Raw genomic sequence first — 19,974 nt, 5'->3', positions numbered from 1 at the left:
CCCGAGGGAGCATGTGGCGTCGCCATGGAGCAGGAGGCGAGGCTCGCCGTTTCTCATTGGCCGGCTCTTTCCCTTCCGACGGGGTCTCTCTCCGCCCACTCGCCCTCCGCTTCAGCTTGCCTTGCTTCAGCGCGCAGGCGCCGCCGGCCCTGCCATTGGCGGGAGAGCAACGCATGCGCAGCAGGGCCGGCGGCGGGTCGGCGGCGCCTGCGCGCTGGCCAGCCCGCCCCGCGACAGGAGGCGCACGAGCGGCGGTGGCGATGGAGGACGTCTTGAGGCCGGGCTCGCGCATTTGTGAGGGGGATTGCGCCATCCTGAAGCGGGACGATGTCTTCAAAGCGGTACCCGTGCTACGGCGGAGGTGAGGGGCCGGTCTGGGGCTTTTGATCCCGCTTGTTACCTGCCTCCTCGGCCGAGGTTTGCGCTTTCCTCTTCCCCGCCGCCCCCCTGCCCCTCGCCTGTGCGGCGGCTCCTTCGGTCGTCGCGCGGCTCCGCCTGAGGGAAGGGGGGTCCCGGTGCGGCCGATGTGACCCACAGCTTTCTGCCGTGCCAGTCAGAAATAACGGCCTCGCTAGGCCGATGTAACAGGTAGCGTGAAAGATTTTAATGCTGCCTCAGTTCCTGTGACGAAAAAAACCCGGAAGATCTCCTGGCTGCGTTTCTTGTAAGAATTTGAAGGATAAGTAGGATGGTTTTGTGTTGTCATTGTCAAACTGGTACCGATTGAATAGGAGAAAAGGCGCAGCAGCCTGAGAAGCATATCTTCATGATACTTATCTCGCTGTGGTGTGTAATTTCTGCGAGATGCAGCATTGCCTTGTTAATAATAGGGATTGGCTTCAGTGTTCTCATCGGTGTTAGACTGTAGGAAGATGCTAGCTGTCAGTTCTGGATAGTTACTGCTTTGGAGAGGATGCTATGAAAGGTCTCCTATTTCTTTTTCCTAGGCCAACTGGCATAGCAAGAAGCGCCTGCACCCCAGCAGGAAATACTATAATCAGTGGACACAGCCTGGGCTCTTCCCATTGCAGCAGACAATTTTATAGACCAATGTGTAGAAGTCAGTATTGGGTAATGTGGCCAGACGTCTGATTCAATAGCAAGGAGATTTAAAGGTACTATGCTTGAATGAGGCTGGTTTAAAAATGGCACAGCTCAGACCTAGGAATTTGGGAGATCTGGTTATTGACAGGCTTAATGTTCACCAGTAGAATCTGGCACCAAAATCAGGTAGTTGCTCTGTTAGCCTGCAGAGTGCTGCCAAGATCTGTTTGTTAGGTCCCTTTTCAGTTTTTGTTTAAAAACTCTATCATAAAAGAAAGAATAAAGAAATCAAAGAGTAAATATTGCCACAGGAAATTAAATAACTTTTGCATTAATTTTTCCTTTTCTATAATCTGATGAGGGTAAGGACATTCCAAGAACATGTGACAATAGCTGGGGTTGGATATTCTGTTTAGAATGGTCATCAAAATGAATTTTCAGCACATGCACACAATTTTTTTTCTATCTAAATTGTTTTCAGTCATTTCAAGTCTTTTATAATAATTTATTAGTCTTTTAAAATCTGGGTTGGCAGGGATTAATAGACTACGTGAGCAAGTATAATGTCATTATTTTTTTATTAAGAGGGTTTGGTAATGCCTCTGACAAAACTTTTTATTTTTATGCTTTATTTAAATTCGGGATTCTATTTTGGGATACAAATAATATATTTAAAATATATGCATGAATTGCCTACTTCAGTCAGTAGAAAACTGGAAATAACAAAGAACTCAACCTTTTTGCTTAGCTTCAGAATTAGTAATAAGTATAATCAGCTTAATAAGAGCTCATATGGGTAAGTTTTGATTCAAATGTGAGTGTGGCATAGACACTGGTACCTGTTTCATTTGGCAAGATCGGTATTTCTCTGGTCAGCAAGGAAACCTTTGTAGATCAGCCTGAAAGTTAAAGGCTTTGTGGGTCCTTTTTTGTGTGAAGAAGGAAGAATGCAAACCTCCGTTAGTGCAATCAAAATTAAAGGGATAATAAAATATTTTTTTTTTCTATTAAACATTTCTAGGATGACACATGACACTCTCTGCTGTCTGTTTTCTTCATAGTCCTTTGACAAATGTTATTTCAAAGGAGGTCTGAAAAATACAGGTTCACGCTTATCTTTTCGCACTTATCTGTGTGACCCAGCCTAGATTTAATGTACTTTAGATTAATTTCATTCTTTGCCTTGTTCTGACTTTTTGTCAACAGTGGTACTATATAATTCAAGTGCTATATCCCTGTTTTATCTGCCATTTTAGAATTCTTTTGAACTGAAAAAAAAAATTTCTTACTGTATGGTAGATTTAAGTTCTTTGCTCTTTTCCTAATAAGTTGCAGTTTAATGTGGTTTTGTGGTTAATAGTAGTTAGTATTTCACTTTTTACGGTTGTCCTGGTTTTCTTCAAGGATATAGATAAAAATGGCATATATGAAGCTATAGTTTACTTTGAACTGTTGTGGCATGTGGGTTTCAGACATAGTAAAAATAATGCTTTTAATATCATTAACTTTTTTATTATTTCAGAAAAATTATTTTTGAGAAGCAGTGGTTCTATCTGGATAATGCCATTGGACATATTTATGGAACTACATTTGAAGTAACCAGCGGTGGAAACCTCCAGCCAAAGGAAGAGGTGGAAGAGACTACCACAGGTATTATAGAGGATTGACTGGTGTTTGGAAAAATGACTTCTGATTAATTTGTTTCTTTGATAATACCAAAGATGATGGAAAAGCTTTCTGTTAATCATTTGTAAACTTAACATTACTCATATTCTTTCTGTCATGAAAGTGCGTGGTTTTGTCTTGATCTGCTGTTTCACTAGCCCTGTAACAAATCAGCTTTTTAATATGGGAGAAAATTTGAACCTTAGTTGGGGTGAATATATATATATACTAAGGTGTATTTTACATATTACATTTCATTGATTGCTTAGGCTATACGTTGCAAGGCTGTGAAGCATGTGGGTTTAATCCTGAGACGTCTGCTTTCTGTGAAACTAAAATCATATGTTTCTCCAACTTAAAAGATATTTAGAGCTAGATTTTACAAGTCTATATCCTTTTCCTTTAGAAACAAAAGAAGCAGGTACAGATAATCGTAACATAGTTGACGACGGAAAGTCTCAAAAACTGACTCATGATGACATAAAGGCTTTGAAGGACAAGGGTATTAAAGGACAGGTAAAAATAAGGTTTTGGTGTCATTTCTGTGCTACCTTGATGGTTATATGTTAGTTTATGAAATAGGCTATTCTTTTTATTGGTGCATAGACTAAAGTGCTTTTTCTTTGTTATTCTGCTCAAGCCATGTTTTTCCTAAAGATCTGTTTTCACAAAAATGCAAAGGCTATTTTCAGAGAAAACTTCATGTAAGGTTGGCAACTTTGTCAATAGAGAGTAAAGTATGAATTTTTACTGCATCAGAAGTCATAACAGACAAAAAGAAATATTAAAACTGTTAAGGAAATACAGCTCACATAATCACCTTTTAGTTTTGTTTGTTTATAAGATTCAAAATATTATTATATATTACAGACATACTAAAATCGTGCAGTAATTAAACTGTCAAAGGAGAAGTAAAGGAATATGGATAAACACCAAAGTATTAACAAATAACACTATGTAGCAAATGTACTATCAGTGCGCCTCTAGGCGGTACCTACCAAGCACATGTGATGCCTGTGTTTTATCTGCACCTCAAAAACTAAGAATATTCTCAAGAGATCAGTTCTGTTCTGTTAGAAAAGGGAATGGATTTTACCCCGCACTTTGTCAACAAGGAGTGAGGCCATCTTAAATGTTAATAAACCATTGCAGCCAATTCTGTTCTGCACATGTTATCAGTCAAAATTCTCTCTCATCTTTGGTTTACCCTTTCTAATAAAAATAAGAAATTGCTCATGCTTACATCAAGTTCATCTCCTCTTTGCATCTTGCTGTTTGCTGCTGCTCTTCAGAGCAGCTGTTCTGCTTTTGCCTGCTTAATAATGGATCGGTCCAAGGAGTTTAGAATGGTATTTCTTCTGTTTCCATGGTCGTGCTGCTCATGGTGTTATCTCTTTGAGAAGAATCTACTAACCAGTCTGATAGCTTTGATGTTTTCTATTAATTCTTGTTATCCGTGCAGAAGATCACTCTGGCTTTCATGCATGTCCTCAGCATGTCTGTGCCATACATCTACCATACTGTTATTTTAGGTTATTAAAGTATCCTACTTCATTAACTCTGGCTTCTGAACTGTAGCTGAATATTCATTTTAGACTGTGTTGTATTAGCAGTAGTAGATATTATTCTTCCATAAATGTCTGGTAAAATTTGAACTCATGTTTGTGAATGGCATGTCTTTGTGACGCAGGCTCACTTTAGAGGTGATTGTTCTTTGAAATAAAGGAACCACAGTGTTAATGGGGTTTGATTTTCCCATCACTTCCCAGATCCTTCCCAGGTCCTGAGGGACAGGTATTAGGATACAGACTTCAAGTGGCATGTACTCCCAGGGCATTGCATAGTGCTGCAGTTTCCCTTTGGCTTGCTTTGCGTACCCTACAGAAATACTGCTCAGTTTCCTTGCTGTAAATTTTACTGAAAAAAAAAGAAGCCACCAAAAACCCAAATAACCCAGACACTGCGTTTCACTTTTTCCAAGAATAAGTCAAAAAAAGGAAGATAACGCTGTTTCATGCCATTAATAGTACATCTTAAGTGCTTGAAGGGCTTTAAGAAATAATGGCTTGAAAAATAGCAATAGAATGTGAGAAGTACTTGGTCACTGTATTTTGGAGCAGGTTCTTAAAGCACAATGGGAGACGCAGTGTCCACATTGAAAATACTCCTTTTGTCATTCCCCCACCCCAACCCCCCCTCCAAACTCGTATGAGGCCAGGTTATACTATTGCTCTTCCTACATATTTAATAGAAACTTACAATTTTAGCAGTTAAACTACTTTGATCACAACAACCAAAACAGCACTTCGCAGCATTTGTTCTTGTATTGCAGGCATGGAGACAAACCCTGAGCAATGAAAGCTTTTTTCTGTTGGAGGTCTTAATGATCTCTCCAGCTGGAAACTGAAAGTATGAGGAAGAAGAGTTGGATTGGCAAAGGGAAAAGATTAGGACAAGGAGATCAGGAAACAAAATGTGGAATTCTGGGGAGACCCGGGAGCAAACCTGGGAGCTAGAGAAGGAAGAAGTCAGGGGGAGTATTATAGGAAATAGTAAATGCTAATGAGTTTGACATCGTGCAAGGAGATGGTACAGGAGTCTAGCACAGTTTGGGAGGCAGAAGAAATCAATGGGGTAAGGGAGATGTCTGATAAATAGCCGGAGTATAGGGGAAGAACTAGCACAAGATGGAAAAAGATAGCCTCAGACATAGAGATGCTAAAGTCAGACAAGAGACCCAAAGAGGGAGTTGAATTAAAGTAAATATTACATATGACATCAGGTTCCTTGTTTTGTTTTGTTTTGTTTTTGTAAAATATTTTTGCCTGTATAGCTTCACAGAGGACTGGGGGTACTGTCGTGCAAACCAGTTACTATGGGGTTTGTTGGACTGACAGAATATATGTCAGTTGTTCCATAATAACTGACAATAAACATAACTCTGCCTCATTCTAAATAAATTAAATTAAATTAAAAATAACTAATCACTTAGAGAAAGCAGGGTAGCCTCCTTGACATTCAGCATAGGATAAGAATATGTAGGTACTGAGGCTTCACAGTAAGAGCTGAAGTAATGACTTGGTGATGCTGAAAGGAACAATCCTGCTTTTCCTTCATTTTTGGCCATACAAGTCTGCCCTCTCTCATGAGTTAGTTCTGGCACCTGCCAGGCTTCTTCCCCACAAAATACCCTGTTTCCAGGATAAGCATTTTCAGTTTTATAATTTTTATGCTGGCATTATGTAGTTAAAGAACACCCAGAGGCAGAAGTATATTATTAAATTGCTGCACATAGTCAGGGTAGTGCCTCACTTGTCATGTTGATTAGTAGAAATTTATTTTGCCATTAATGTCAGCAGAAGTTAATGGTATACATGCCTCTACTGGAAGAAAATATTTTCAGTGTTTGTTTAAAAAAATACTATATATTAAATGAATGAGAAATAAATACCAGCTATAATAAAAATAAATTGTCTCTTCCAAGGAAATAGTTCAACAGTTAATAGAGAACAGTACAACATTTAGAGACAAAACAGAATTTGCTCAAGATAAATACATAAAGAAGAAGAAAAAAAAGTAAGTGAATTTTAAAATCTGGAAAATACTTAGTAGTTCTCTAATTTGTTGAGCTTGAAATAAGACTGTTACTATGTGTTTCTTACAGATATGAGGCAGTTATTACAATTGTGAAACCATCCACTCGCATTCTTTCAACAATGTATTATGCAAGGGAACCTGGAAAAATTAAGTAAGTTTTCATTTTGTTACTTTTTTCAAATTATAACAGAGAGATATTATAATATTTTTCAAAATACCTGTATTGTACCAGAGTATATAATACTCATCACATTTCTTCTTTTTTTCCTGTTAATGGAAAGATTGTAAATTAATGAAAAATAATGTGATGTAGAAAATGAATCAATATGCTTTTGCAGTGAAGAGAAAACTCTCTTGCATGCAGCATCAGCTTTACCATTTCCCTACCACCAACGTAGACAGAGGCTCTTTGCATTTGCATTTGCAGAGGAATCTCTTATCTGTGTTGGTCAGTGGCATATTGTATCTGTTTTCTGGCTCAGTAATCAAAATAACAAGCCACCTACCAGAAACAGGAATTTTTGCCTTTAACATGTTAGGGAATCAAATCTTCTTCAATCAGAAGTCTCCAGAATTTAAAAACATGTGGTTAACATTGCAGGCGGCAGAGATATAGCTGCATTTGATTTTCACTTACCTAAATTAAAGGATACATTGTTCCAGACATTGTTTAAGATGGACTAATCTATTGTTTTTAAAGTAGTGAAAGTAGATCTGAGATGCTGAGACTGAAAAAACAGCTCTTTATGTTATTTAAGGCTTCTCAAACCTTTTTCCTTCTCCTTTCCCCATCTCCTTCACTTGGCTTTATTTCTCTATTAAGATTAGTTGTCATTTCCTTGGCCATCACTGAGTCCCATCAGTGCAGGTGCTGCAGTTAGTAGCATTAGGTTTTGATCCTGGATGGCAGGTGGTGCGTGCTACTGTGAAACAGATGAAAATCGCTGAGGATACATTACTGGATTAGGAAATGCATTCACATACCATTTGTTCTTTACAAAACTGACATTAGAGAGAACAACAAAAAACTGAAGTTTAAGAAATATTTTGTCTGACTGGCACAGCATGAGATGTGTGTTTTATTATGTGCACCCTACTTCATATCCTACTTCTGCTATTTTCTTTGTAAACCTAAACACCCATTCCCTGCTAATTTCTTGTTGGCTCGGGTTGGAGTGCTTCTTTATTACCAGATGGTTAATGACAAGTTTCTGCATGGTGACTCTGAAGGCCACTGATGCTGTTCCTGAAAACCTACCTGTAATCCAGCTTTTTTTGACAGGCTCCTGAGCTAATACACAGTATTTCTAACTGTAAGAAAACTAATTTGGTATTTCTTAAAACCTTCTGTCTTCTAGCCACTTGCGATATGACACCCTAGCTCAGATGTTGACTTTAGGAAACATCCGTGCTGGCAACAAGATGATTGTAATGGAAACATGTGCAGGCCTTGTGCTGGGTGCGGTGATGGAGCGAATGGGAGGCGAGTAACACAGTAGCTTTAGTAATGTACAGACTGAGGGCTTACTTGAAACGTAAGAAATACGCATATCTCTACTACTTTTAGAAGGCAGTACTTCAAAATACTTTCTCAGTTTTTAAAATCTACTTTTACTGTCTCCAGTATTCGGAGATACTTGTTTTTTCCATTGGAGAAAGTTGTATTTTGCATATTTCAGTTGGATTTATTTTTCACTATTTAAAAAAAAAAGAAATTTAAAGTTGATATCACTGTATGTAGATCTGTTTTAGTTTCTGTCTTAGCATAATGACATTGTGTTCAGAAAAGGCTGTACGCAGCTTGTATGCAGATTCTTCCCAGGCACCTCGGAAGTCCAGGAAAGTGAATGGCAGAAAACAGGAATAGTAACACTGGAATTCAGACAGCCCGCAGCACTGAAAATGTTGTCATTCCTCTTGTTCACTGCGCCAGAGATTTAATGTCTGCAAAATGTATATTTTAGAAGTTGTATATGACATTTTTCTTGAGCGTATTCTAGGAGAAGTTTGACTTGATTTTTTTATTTCTCAGACTCAGTTAATTAATTTCATCGTAAGTAATTCAAAGACACTAGACATTCAAAGACAAGAGATGACAATTATATTCCAGAAGCCCGGAAACGTAGGAAGTGTCATGTAATGTTGTGCACCCAGATGTGCTCTCTGTTGGCTGAGAAGTACGCAGGCAGTTATACTATAAATTGTTTTTGTTTCAGCAATTTTTAGCCATAGGGATAGTTTCTGAAGTGAATTAAGTAAGATGGAATTTCAATATAACTATTGAAAAGTTCTTTTTAGTATGTTTAAGCATCTGACATCTCTTTCTTTGGAGTCTGGATGTTGAAGAAATTCTTTGCCTATTAATGCTGTTTAAATTAGCTTTTATTTTTTATCAAAACCACTCCATAGTTATAAGTAACAAATACTGTAGAAAATTTGTCTTTTTAATTAGCTTTAATTAAATTAGCTTTTCTAACAATTTGTCACTGCTTATATGTTCTGTGCTAATCCTAAATACATGTTTAATATGTGCATAATCTTTGAGTTACCTTGTCCTTTTGAGTTGTAGTAACTGTTGTCCTTCCAATAAAGATTTTCTACTTGAGGCATACTTCAGCAGCCTGTTAAATTTGATGAAGGTTAGATTAAGAGCAGGCAATTTACTTACCTATTTTTAAATGAATACTTCATTTAATTTTCTAAATTTCTAAAATGCTTAAGCAATTTAAGAAATTCTGGCTTTCCAATGTGGTTTTGATTCTTTTGCTCTCATAGGCTATGGATCCATTATTCAGATGTATCCAGGAGGGGGACCTGTTAGAGCTGCTACCAGTTGTTTTGGATTTCCAAAACTGTTTTTCGATAATCTTCATGAATTTCCTCTCAGCAAAGTGGATAGTCTCCTCTCTGGGACATTTTCTACCGAGGCTCTGCCTTCAGAACCTGAAGATAACGTGCTAGTGGAAGAAGAAAGCAATGGATTGACTGATGAGAAGCAGACTTCCCTACAGGAAACAGAAGAGGAATCTACTACTGAAGCAGCTATGGAGATCAACCAAACAGAAGAGCAAGAAACAATGGACATTAATGCTGAAGATGTAGACTTTAAAGAGAACAAAGAAAAAGAAAATAAAGAAAATGTAAGAATACTTGTTGTGGCTATTCAAGTTTTACGACGTCTATATACTTAAAATTCTGCTGTCTGAATCGGACATGCTGAAATACAGCTTATTCAGGTGTTAAAATGGAATTCTGGAAGTTGTCTTACATTAAGCCATCTAAGATGCAAAAAATTAAAATTCAGTCCATGAAATAGTGATCCAATATATAATTACCAGTTAAAGTGCAAACTATTTGTTTTGTTGTTCAAAGGTTCGGGAAAAGCAAAGAAAACAATGGGAGAGAAGGAAAAAGCTAATAGAAACTGCTGCTTTGTTGAGAGAGAAGAATGCTGATGGGTGAGTTTGTTTGTAGTCAGAAAGGTCTTCTGTTTGAAAACACGTCTACAGAAAATTATTTCCTTTCAAACAAGTAAAAGCTTTGTTTTAAAAATACCCTAATTTTTTTCTTAATATTTACAAGCAAGCAGTCAACCCAGGTGTGTCTTGGGTATTGTTTCGTTCTTACGTGGTTGAGATTTTTTCTGTTATTTAAATGGTTTGAAATTTCATGATCTACAAGTCATAGTTTCCTGACTAGTTATGAGTAAACAAACAAACAAACAAATCTATTCTATCCAAAGAGAAACCAAAGAGAATCCAGGTAGAATTTAATACTAAATGACTGCCAGTAAAAATCACAGGATTCTAATTGGCAAAGTAGAACCTGAAGTTTTAAGTTTATTGAACTGGAACTAAGTTTGTTGTTTTGGGGTTTGGTTGGTTGGTTTGTTTTTAGAAAACAAACCAGAGTTTTAGAAAACAAACCAGTGTTTTAGAAAACACTCTTTTTTACACAGGAAAAAACACATAACTTCATTTTACCTGCTTTAGCCAGGATCGATTGTTCCCAAGGAACAATTTAACATGAGGATTTAATATCAGAAGTTTAAAACAAATATGATAAACATATTCCGAGAAATTCAGCCCCACAATAGTGTAAGAGCACTTGGTGGTTGTGACTTTTTCATGATATTCTTAACACATGCTGAAGTGATTTTAGTTAATCAAGTAACATTGATTTAGTTAATTTAATAACATTCATATTCATTTTTTCCTCCTAAGGATATTGACTCACTGGGAATAAAGCTGTTCTGCTTGGATAAATTTTAATACACATTTATTGGTTATGTTTAAATGCTTGTGTATAATTTTTGTTTTTGTTATTATGAAATGTTTTAACTCATGCTCACTCATATTTTAGTATATCTCATCTAGCATATTTAAGTGGTAGAATTAGCCTTTTCTATAAAGATGCAGAGATAGGTCATTCCATGTTCTCTGAAGCAATAAAATGGTAAAGGAGGTTTGTAAAAAGTACTGCACATCTCTTTGGCAGCAGCAGCACCACTGGTGATGCCTGTGGATGACCATTAAGCTGCCTCAACAGTGGTAGTGTTTTGTTACGGTTTTACCGCTGTCTCCTGCACCCATCATTATAATTAATGTCTCTGTATGGTTTGGCAAAGTGAAAATTAATATTTGACTTTACTTGATTCTTCCTGTAGTGTAAAATAGTGTATTCGGTTGTCTATTAAGTTTGGGTTCAAGGAAGCCTATTTAGTATTTGTCTCTTGTTCATTTGTTTTCAATCACTTGTCTACTTCTTTTGTCCTTTGTAATGCATGAAGGCTGTAACAAATTATATACTTGAAAGAGATGAGTGATTTCTTGCTTTAGGAAGTCTTCAGCATGATAGGGGGGAAGAGAAGTTTATGGTTGCCTGAAGGCACTGTCCCAGATGGCTCAATCAGGATCACCTTTCTTAGGCATCTGCCTTTTGTAGCTCACCATTTGTTTAGATCAAGAGCCACAGGGTACGTATACTGCTAAGCCAGGAAAAATTGGCTTGAAATAAAGAAATGCTTCAAACTAACGACTTGGCATGTGAGTAGAAGCAGGCAGGGAAGTTAGGATTTTGTTTTGTTTTGTTTTGCCAGAGAGAAACAGGGAAAAGATAGGTATAAGCTGGTTACCATTGGAGGTGGGGAAAAAGATTAGGACTTACTGTCAGAGTAAAGAAAAACTGGTCATTAGGTAAAGATGGGCACCAACTTTAGGAGAATTACTCTTGAGGTACTGAATTTTACAATATTTACTACTTAATGTAGAAGATACAATTTTATTAAAATGTATGTCTTCTGTGCTGTTAGGTGGTAAAACAGTCCTGCTAGACCTGTTTGTTCAATTCCATTTATGGGAGTTGAAGTCTGTCAGGTCTTTGAAGGGGAAAAAGGAAGACATTCATTAGGGATTTTGGTATTCTTCTAAAGAAGGCTTTTTCAAGATAGACTATTAAATTTTTCTGGTATGATGAAAGCAGAAATTGGTTTTTAGACACTCCAAGTGTTCAGAATTAGACCACACACCCTCTCTCTACCCTTCCCTACCCTTTCTCTACCTCCTCCTTCTCCCCTCTCACCCATTACATTAATTTTGCGACTGGCCAGACTACCTGCTGACAGCAATATGTGCTGCCATATGAGAGAACAGAATTCGATTTTTCAGAGTCTCTCTTATCTCTCACTTACCTTCCTGTTGTCTGGCAGAGCTCCTGGCAGTGTCAGTGCAGTACCCCAAGCCTTCTGATGCACAGTCTGGAGTCTTTTTTTTCTTGATAGTCTGCTTGGTTAATTACTGAGCACAAATTTTATGAAGTTTGGATTTGAAGTAAATGGGCCACAAGGCCATGGCCAGCAGAAACCCGGAATGGAAACAACTGTAAAAGAATTGTGTCACCTCTTTATTGTGTTTAGAAAATTGAAGATCCATTTTTACCTCCCTTTTGTTAGGTAGGTTTAATGGTGTCTCCAGTGCTGTACGTTCCCCTGGAGACCAAATGTTAATTGATGGGTTCTCTCATATAGTATCTGAGTACTGGAGAAGTAGTTTAATTAGCCCATTCTTTCTGCACAAGTACAACTTACTAACTAATTTACTCAACCATTTCTTGCAATCTAGTTTAGCAGTGATTTTTTTTTTATTAAAACTCTAGATATCTAGAGAATCTTAACCATCTGTAAATCCAACTTATACTATGACATTAAAATGAGGATGGAGAATAAAATATGAAGCCTTTAAGTTGGCAAGGACATAGTTTCTTTTTAAAAGATTTTTAGTCATGCCCATTAAGGGATTATTTTCTCCTTAAATAATAACTTTTTAATATAAAACTGTATTTAATGAAGATTACCCAGTTTAAAGAGTCACGACTGAGGTTACATTCTAAACAACAATTAGCAGTCACAACATTTAAATTATATTTGGACAATGGTCTTAGGGTAGAGAAAGCAGCATGCAAATTCTTGGGTCACAAGAATTACTGTGGAGCTCAACACAGCTGAAATGAGTGTTTCTGCAATGTAATATACTGCACTTTAGAGAACAAGTGTTTTATCCTCTTAATTATGCAAGTAGGAAATCATGATTTGTTTTTATATTTGGGGAGTTGTTAGAGCCATGAAAACATGCTGATTGGCAACATTTAAGGTATAATTGATCGCTGTGCTAAGTAGGAGAAAATGTCACTTGATGAATAGGTTTTAGAAGCAGAAAACTAATGTGCATGGAATTTCTTTTGCAGCTTAATTGTAGCCAGCAAGTTTCATCCTGCTCCTTTATTACTTCCTTTATTGGAATTTGTTGCTCCTTCAAGGCCTTTTGTTGTCTACTGCCAGTATAAGGAGGTAAATCAAGTATGTTATTTTAGCTGTTATAGTTGAAGTTTGAGACTATTCTGCTGTATAACCTATTATTTGGGTTTTTTTAAGCCATTATTAGAATGTTACACAAAGCTGAGGGAAAGAGGTGGTGTTATTAACCTAAAGCTGTCTGAAACCTGGCTACGAAACTACCAGGTAAGGATTGCAGTAAGTGGTTGTCAAAGCTGCATGAATGCTGGGGAGGGAAACACCCTCCAAAAAGACATTTTTTGGCTGAAACTGTGTATAAGCTTATGCATTTTTTTTTTTTACCTGAGAGCAGTGGGAAAATAGTCTGAGGAGTTTTAACACTTCATTGCAACAATTGCAAATGGAAATACTTTCTTTTCTTCCAAAGCATTTCACTTAGACATTTGCTGAAATATTTGTAGCAAACTGACAGATTTAATAGTTGTGCTGCTTTACTGGGTAGCCTGAAGTGAGGGACAATCTAATGTTGTGTAAGAGAGATGTAGCAAAATATTAGAAGTGTTTATTCATTTCCAGTTGGTTTGATAGCTGAAAAAAGTTTTGTTTTGTTAAGAATGGTGGTGACTTACAAAGTCAGTGTCTTCAAATAACATGTTTCCTGGAACTAAAGTAACAAAAAGTTTCTGATCTGGGAGCTGAACAATGAAAACAAGATGAGAGGGGAAAACATCTCCACAGTGAAAAATGTCAGTTCGACTAACTTTGTTTGAACAAGATGTTTGCAAATGTGGAGTACCCTCTCAACTATGAAGAAGCAGAAGTATGTAAGATCTTTAAGCTCACCACCTCTGAAGAGGTTCTTGCATTTTACTGACTTTCTCCTTGCCCATAGGCTTCTGAAGTCCATAAGGAGTTATTGTTTAGGGGATGACTTAATTCAAGGGTGGCTATGATTACTGACTATTGATCAGGCAACCAAATTGGGAATGATTAGGAGATTGATAGATGAAGATGTTCACACAAGTGAGGCTTGGCAAGGGTTGCTCTGTCCAGGTGCAGTTAGGAACAATACTGCACCATCTCCTGGATGCATGTAGATCAGCTTGGACCTGTGATGGTAGTCAAAGCAAGGAGGAAACATAACTGAAGAGAAAGTGCTTACAGAAAAGTATAATGTAGCTGAAAGTGATGGTTCATTGCTATGTCTTACCTTAAGAGTAGCTACGTAAAGATTATAGTGACAGAACTGGAAATTACTGTATTAATGCTGTTTTGTTAGACCAGCTGTGGTTTCTTGCAAGTACACCAGTTCTGAACACATTAATGAGACTTTAATGTATCCCAAACGTTGACTTCATAATTTTGCTGGAAATGCCATGAAGAAGTAATCAGTAAGGCAGTAGCCTGTATTCTTCTGTATTTCTGTAGCTGGTTTCTGGTATGCAGATACTTTGCCCTTTCAAGATAAATACACTTTCCAAATGGCTGTTTGTGGTGGTGGCTGGGAAAAAAAATTACATCTTATACTGTAAACTTAAATTACACAATTTGATGTGCACATATAGAGTGAGTTTTTACAGATGCTTGGGTTTTTGTTTGTTTTGGGTTTTGTTTTTTTAAAGGTCTTACCAGATCGAAGCCATCCAAAACTGACAATGAGTGGAGGTGGAGGCTACCTTCTATCTGGTATAACTGTTGTCTTGGATAAGGGCAAATCTGATTCCAGTAATTTTGAAGCTCTGAAGATGGAAGAGCCATCGTCTAAAAGATGCAAAGTTCAAGACCTTCATTGTTAACATTTGAAGAATTGATTTGTTTTTTAGATCTCAGGAGTCCTACTGTTAGGAAAATACCAAGTATATTTTCTGTGCTCTTGACAGCACAGAAATTGTACCTGTCATACATCTGTCAGCAAAAAGCAGCAGAACTGCACGGCAGGGAGGATTCTCTCACTCTTTACCAGTTTACATGATCAGAACGTGAAGAAAAAACCCTGGAAGCAAACATCCCACTGAAAACACACTAACTTCAAAAAGAAGAGAAGATAAAGCATCAGTGAAGGCATTCAGTTTGTTTGTTGCCAAAAGTGGATATGACAAAGTAGTTTTTTTAAGAGGTTGAGTGCGAATCAACACATCTAACTTAAGTTTCCCATTTTCCCAGAACAGCATCAGGGTAAAACGTTCTACGTAGTGATCTGCTCCTTCTTTGGACACAGAACCTGGCTGTGTTCAGTAATTTAAGGAAGTAGAACGAACAGCAAAAATCATACGCTTTTCTTTCCAAAGGAACAATAAAAAGAGAATACCAATACCAGAACTTTACAGCATGACCCCATGTTTTCCTGAAATAAATACAGAAGAAAAGTGTACGTTTTTAAATTAAAATACCAAATATTTAAACAGAATGTCTCTATTAGTATTGCCTGTCATTTTCCTGAGAGTTGTTTTATGTTTTTAAGATACGACTATTCTGAAAACCACTATATGTATATATATTTATTCTACTGTTTTATCTTTCATGATATGTAGCTTTTTTATTATTTTTTTTTAACTTTGCATTTGCCCCTTCAGTTAAACTGCAGCATGTTTTTCCTAATGAGATTTATTTCCTTTTTCTTACTTTTCCCTCTTTTTGGAAATAAAAAGGTCTAGCAGAGGCTTTAGGAGGAGAATACCCTTGCTGGCTGCACCCCATTGAACTGCCAGTGGGGAGCTTTAGGCCCATATGGGAGCTCGTAGAGCCAGCAGGACTTGGCTTCTGTTCTTGGACTTACTCATCAGGGGGAATCTGGAGCTTTGTGATCAAGTAATCAGACTTCATAAAGCTTTAAAATTCTGTATATTTATAAGAGTAATGCTCTTTCAGGACACCAGTAGCTCAAAACAAAATAAAACAAAACAGGGTATATTTTCTGTAAAGAAGCGGTTAAGGATTTCTCTTAGGTGAACAGGTACAGTGTAACTTCAAGTTTTTGTCTACCTCTGTTCTGTTTTTTGTAAACTTCCCACCTTTTTTTTTTTTTTCCTATTTTTATGGAAAGCTTTTCTTCTCTAATTTATGTGAAAAAAAAAACCATAAATGGAGAGACTGTAGGTTTCACTATCTCCTCTGCATTCCACCAACCATGTGGATCTGAAAAACGTGCTTTGCGCCTCTCGCCTTTCCTTTGTAAGTGTTGCGAATTGCATGTAGGGAATAGAAATGTGGTGTCGCTTTTACTAAGTTTTTAAAAAATTGCTGTATTTCTCAACTTCTTTCAAGAATTAGTGGGAAAACGGGGGAGGGACGAGAAGTTTTCCTTTATGTCCGCATGTGCATGCTGAAGGTAAAACTGCGTGTTGGCTGCTTTCAAAGTCCCAGGTGTGATGAAATTCTGAGACAACCTAGCTTAGAGCAATGGAAGCTAGGAGCCTGGAAGCTAGGGAAAGGCAAGAAAATGACGAAATCCATGTAAAAGAGGAGATTAATACTGAAAAATTACCTTTTGCCTCAGTTTTCTTACCTGTAAAGCAGGCATAGGTACTTCTCTGCCCCTTCCATTGAGCCGGTAAGTACAGGGCTATCATATTTATAGCGCTACGAAGGTGTAAAAACTTACACAGTAAAAGTTAGGTTAAGCAACCAACATACGTTTTAAATTCTTATCATATACAATGTGCTAAAAGGAAAAAGATCTGTTTTATTTGTATAATAAAAAGATCGGTTTTGAGAAATAAACAATATTGGAAAATCTGAAAAATTACTTTAGATTAAAGTCAAACTGGCTTCATTTCTCAGGCATTAACACTAACACGCTCAGTACTGAATCCTGTCCCTCATTTTTAAAATGCACCATAATGCTTGTAACAATGAAAGATAGTAAGAAAAAATTAATGTAAAATATTTAAAATTATTGGTGTTTCAAACAGATGGAATGTATTCTGTATATAATAGTGGAAGAGCACAGCTTGATGTAACATTGTTCCTATTTGAATTGAAACATGAATAAATGAAACTCTAAAGACTATAGTAAGAAGAGAGGAGCATTGTTGAAATGTAAGTTATGATTGGCTGAAACTCTAGGGAGCCTTTATGTTTTTACAAGTAACAAATTAGGGAAAATACAGAACAAAAGAAGGAGAGTGCATCCTGTAAGATCTTACCATTGAAAATAACTGATGTAATGAAAAGCATCTCTAAGAGAAAAGACAAAAGGTGGGGTGAGGAAAAGGCAGGCGATATTTGCATACCTGTATTTAGTCTCCATAAAGCATAGCTTAGGACTCTGATAATCGCTAGAGCCTCAAGTCCAAGGGTTTCTGTCTCCCGAGGTTATAAAATGTAACAAATTGGTATAATTTGAATTTGGTCAATGATGTGTAAATAAGGACTGGGGAAAGGTAGTGGATATTAAAGGCAGGATTAACATTTAGACCACTGAGCTGTGCAGAAGCCACGCTTCTGAAGAGGCAGAGAACTTTGCATGGGCAGGCTGAAAAGCCAACTTCCCCCACTCGGGCTCATTTGCTGTATAAAGGGCCATCACCAGGATGGCGTGTTACATTACAACATAAGCGCTACTCAGGCCTATCTCAGCTGTGGTTACAGGCAGCCTAGCTGAACTGTGGCTGCCTTCAAATGATACTTTTTAAAACCTCGCCTACAGCTTGAAATGGGCCACTTTCATCAGAAAGGAGCAGTTATTTTGCGGTCAGGAAATGAGCACGTCAGGTATGTCTGTCCATTTTTCCATCTCCTGAAGTACTTGTCCAAGCTTGAAATCTGCACAGTGAGGGTGGCAAATGAGATCCAGGTGCTGTTTACACCTCAGAGGAACTTCAGCCTTCCTCTAGAGGTTGGCAGTGTCCAAGCTCGTCAACCAACAAACTTTCAAGCCTCAGCTTCTATAATACACTGTGGATGTTTGGCAGGGTCAGGGTCTGGTCTGGTCAAGGTATTGCTGCACTTAGAGACTCAGGAGCTGTTTTTACTCCTTTCTTTAGTCACAGAGCAGAGCATACAAGTGCCTTCACTATGCAAATTTGCTGAAAATAGGAGCAGATTAGAAGAAATAAGTAGTTACCAAGCTTTCCATTCTTGGGTTTTACTAAAACTACACACATAGCTTTACCATTAACCAGGGGTGCATGAGCCAGAAGCGAGACAACACTTTTTCAGAAGCCAAAACCACTATTTCTGCTTCATTTGATTTCCTGGAACAAGGTTATGCATCTTCTACACCAGCACTTGTTTTAAATTGTACCACCTAGCTTCAATGCCAAAAGCAGGCAATTTGCCTTTAAGTAATGCAAATTAATGTAAATTGCATTGGCTGTTTAAAAAAAGATCTAGTGTTACCCATCAAAAAATCTTGAACAGGCAATGCAAGTGTGTAAATAAAAATGGAACAGGCAGGAGCAGTCAGAACAGCTACTCAGCTCTCAGTGCTTGTGGCGTCAGCCCTGCAGAGCAATGCAAGCAGAACAGAGAAAGGCAACAGATGAAAGGGCTGTCACAAAGCTCTTGGAAGCCATTGAATGATATTTGGTTTTAATGTCTTTCAAGGGACATGCTTTTAAGCAAAACACTGCTAATTCATGAATGTATATTTGCATAAGCTGAGCTTTAAAAAAAAAAAAATCATTGCTAAAGTTACATACTTGAACAATTAAAGTTTTCTGTGCTACAACTAAAGCTATCTGCTTCTAGGTATTTACATACTCACAGGCATGCTTTCTCTCATACTAGTTGGGGGGAAAAAAAAAGTACCATGCTGCAATACTTACTGTACAGTATTGTAAATTTTAAAAGGGAGAGTCTCAGAATTTGAAGACCGCAAACAAAGTGTTTCTGCAGCTAGGACACTTTCTAGTCCTTACTGTTGCTGGAAAAGCCTGGTGAAACCATGGTCCTACTGAAGTCAAAATTCTGTCAACTTCTTTGAACCAGGATTCGAACTTCATGTACCTTAACCAAACAAGATGAAACATTTGAGTGGTCTCACCAAAATCCCTAGGCATAGACATGCTCAGACAGTTCAAGGATCAGCAGCTCATTGAGTATTTTCAGTTCATACTGCCTTACAGTTAATTGGAGACTATGTTTGTGTTTTAATGAGCAGGTGGATTAAACGGGTTAGGCTGGGATGACAGATACCGCACATTTACTGATAATGTCCCTCAGCTGAATTCTTTGTATAGCACCTCTCTCCTGTGTGTGGTGTTATATGAGCAACTGAAGACACTGTCACAGCAGAAAGTCTGTAAAAAACCACATTTGGTTAAGTTAAATTAAATTGAACCCCAGATATTTGGAGCAATTGAAACTAATTACGGGATCATTTCTTTTACTGCTTCATAGTCTAAGATTACCAAGTGGCTCCTTCCACACACCATTCACTCATTCTCCCTAAGACATCTAGTACAGTTTATTACACAGAGCCCATCCTGCCCCCAGCTCGCTGCCTGCTGAGAAACTCACCTCAGCCCTGCTCCAATGCAGTGCACAGGCTCCGTTACACTCCCACCACGACCTGCTTGCCTGCAGCAGGCAGAACACGTTAGCAAAGCATGTTTGGTAGGTGATTAAATTAACGGGACCACTTAGACTGAAGGAGCAGCAAAACCAATCCACTACGTAATGCATTGATTCTGAAGCACCACATGCCTTCCAAAGTAACAAGTATCCATTTGGTGTTGCAACCTCTTTGCTTTCTTCAATGACTGATTTTCAGAACTAAATAATTCACAGGACGTTCCTGAGTTACTGGAGTAAATTAACTGGCATTCCTTCTTACCTCTCGTGCTCTTGCTAACTGGCAAATAAAAGGCACAAAATGGGCTCCTCGTAACTTTTAAAAAATATTGGTGAACCACAAGTCAACATTTTGTATATAT

At 37.7% G+C, this 19,974-nt stretch overlaps 1 protein-coding gene and 1 long non-coding RNA gene across 3 annotated transcripts; one reads left to right on the top strand and one right to left on the bottom strand.

Moving 5' to 3' along the window:
- Positions 1-202: 202 nt before the first annotated feature.
- Positions 203-16,615, top strand: TRMT6 (tRNA methyltransferase 6 non-catalytic subunit). Of its 2 annotated transcripts, XM_075496777.1 has the most exons (11): positions 203-361; positions 2,567-2,694; positions 3,116-3,225; positions 6,194-6,285; positions 6,374-6,457; positions 7,665-7,789; positions 9,082-9,446; positions 9,679-9,764; positions 13,048-13,150; positions 13,235-13,321; positions 14,719-16,615. In XM_075496777.1, the coding sequence occupies exons 1-11, from the start codon at positions 261-263 to the stop codon at positions 14,890-14,892; spliced, it is 1,455 nt and encodes a 484-aa protein (XP_075352892.1). In that variant the 5' UTR covers positions 203-260; the 3' UTR covers positions 14,893-16,615. The 2 variants fall into 2 exon arrangements, with proteins under 2 accessions (XP_075352892.1, XP_075352893.1); XM_075496778.1 differs by lacking the exons at positions 203-361; positions 3,116-3,225 and having other exon boundaries at positions 2,565-2,694.
- On the bottom strand, positions 8,714-16,677 carry LOC142407363 (uncharacterized). The gene is made up of 3 exons (XR_012774914.1): positions 16,602-16,677; positions 11,996-12,183; positions 8,714-8,927 (listed from the first exon to the last, which is right to left on the bottom strand). It is a non-coding gene; the product is annotated as an uncharacterized LOC142407363 (long non-coding RNA).
- Between the last annotated feature and the right edge of the window lie 3,297 nt (positions 16,678-19,974).

Source organism: Mycteria americana, chromosome 3 (genome assembly GCF_035582795.1).
Source record: "Mycteria americana isolate JAX WOST 10 ecotype Jacksonville Zoo and Gardens chromosome 3, USCA_MyAme_1.0, whole genome shotgun sequence".
In the NCBI taxonomy this organism is placed as follows: domain Eukaryota; kingdom Metazoa; phylum Chordata; class Aves; order Ciconiiformes; family Ciconiidae; genus Mycteria; species Mycteria americana.
This window is presented reverse-complemented; position numbering and strand designations above follow the sequence as displayed.

Bases quoted from the DNA above. Each gene is read 5' to 3' on its own strand.
- TRMT6 (XM_075496777.1), top strand. From the start codon at position 261: ATGGAGGACGTCTTGAGGCCGGGCTCGCGCATTTGTGAGGGGGATTGC. The intron at 2,695-3,115 runs GTATTATAGAGG...CTTTTCCTTTAG, and splicing joins GGTGGAAGAGACTACCACAG to AAACAAAAGAAGCAGGTACA. The intron at 3,226-6,193 runs GTAAAAATAAGG...GTCTCTTCCAAG, and splicing joins ACAAGGGTATTAAAGGACAG to GAAATAGTTCAACAGTTAAT.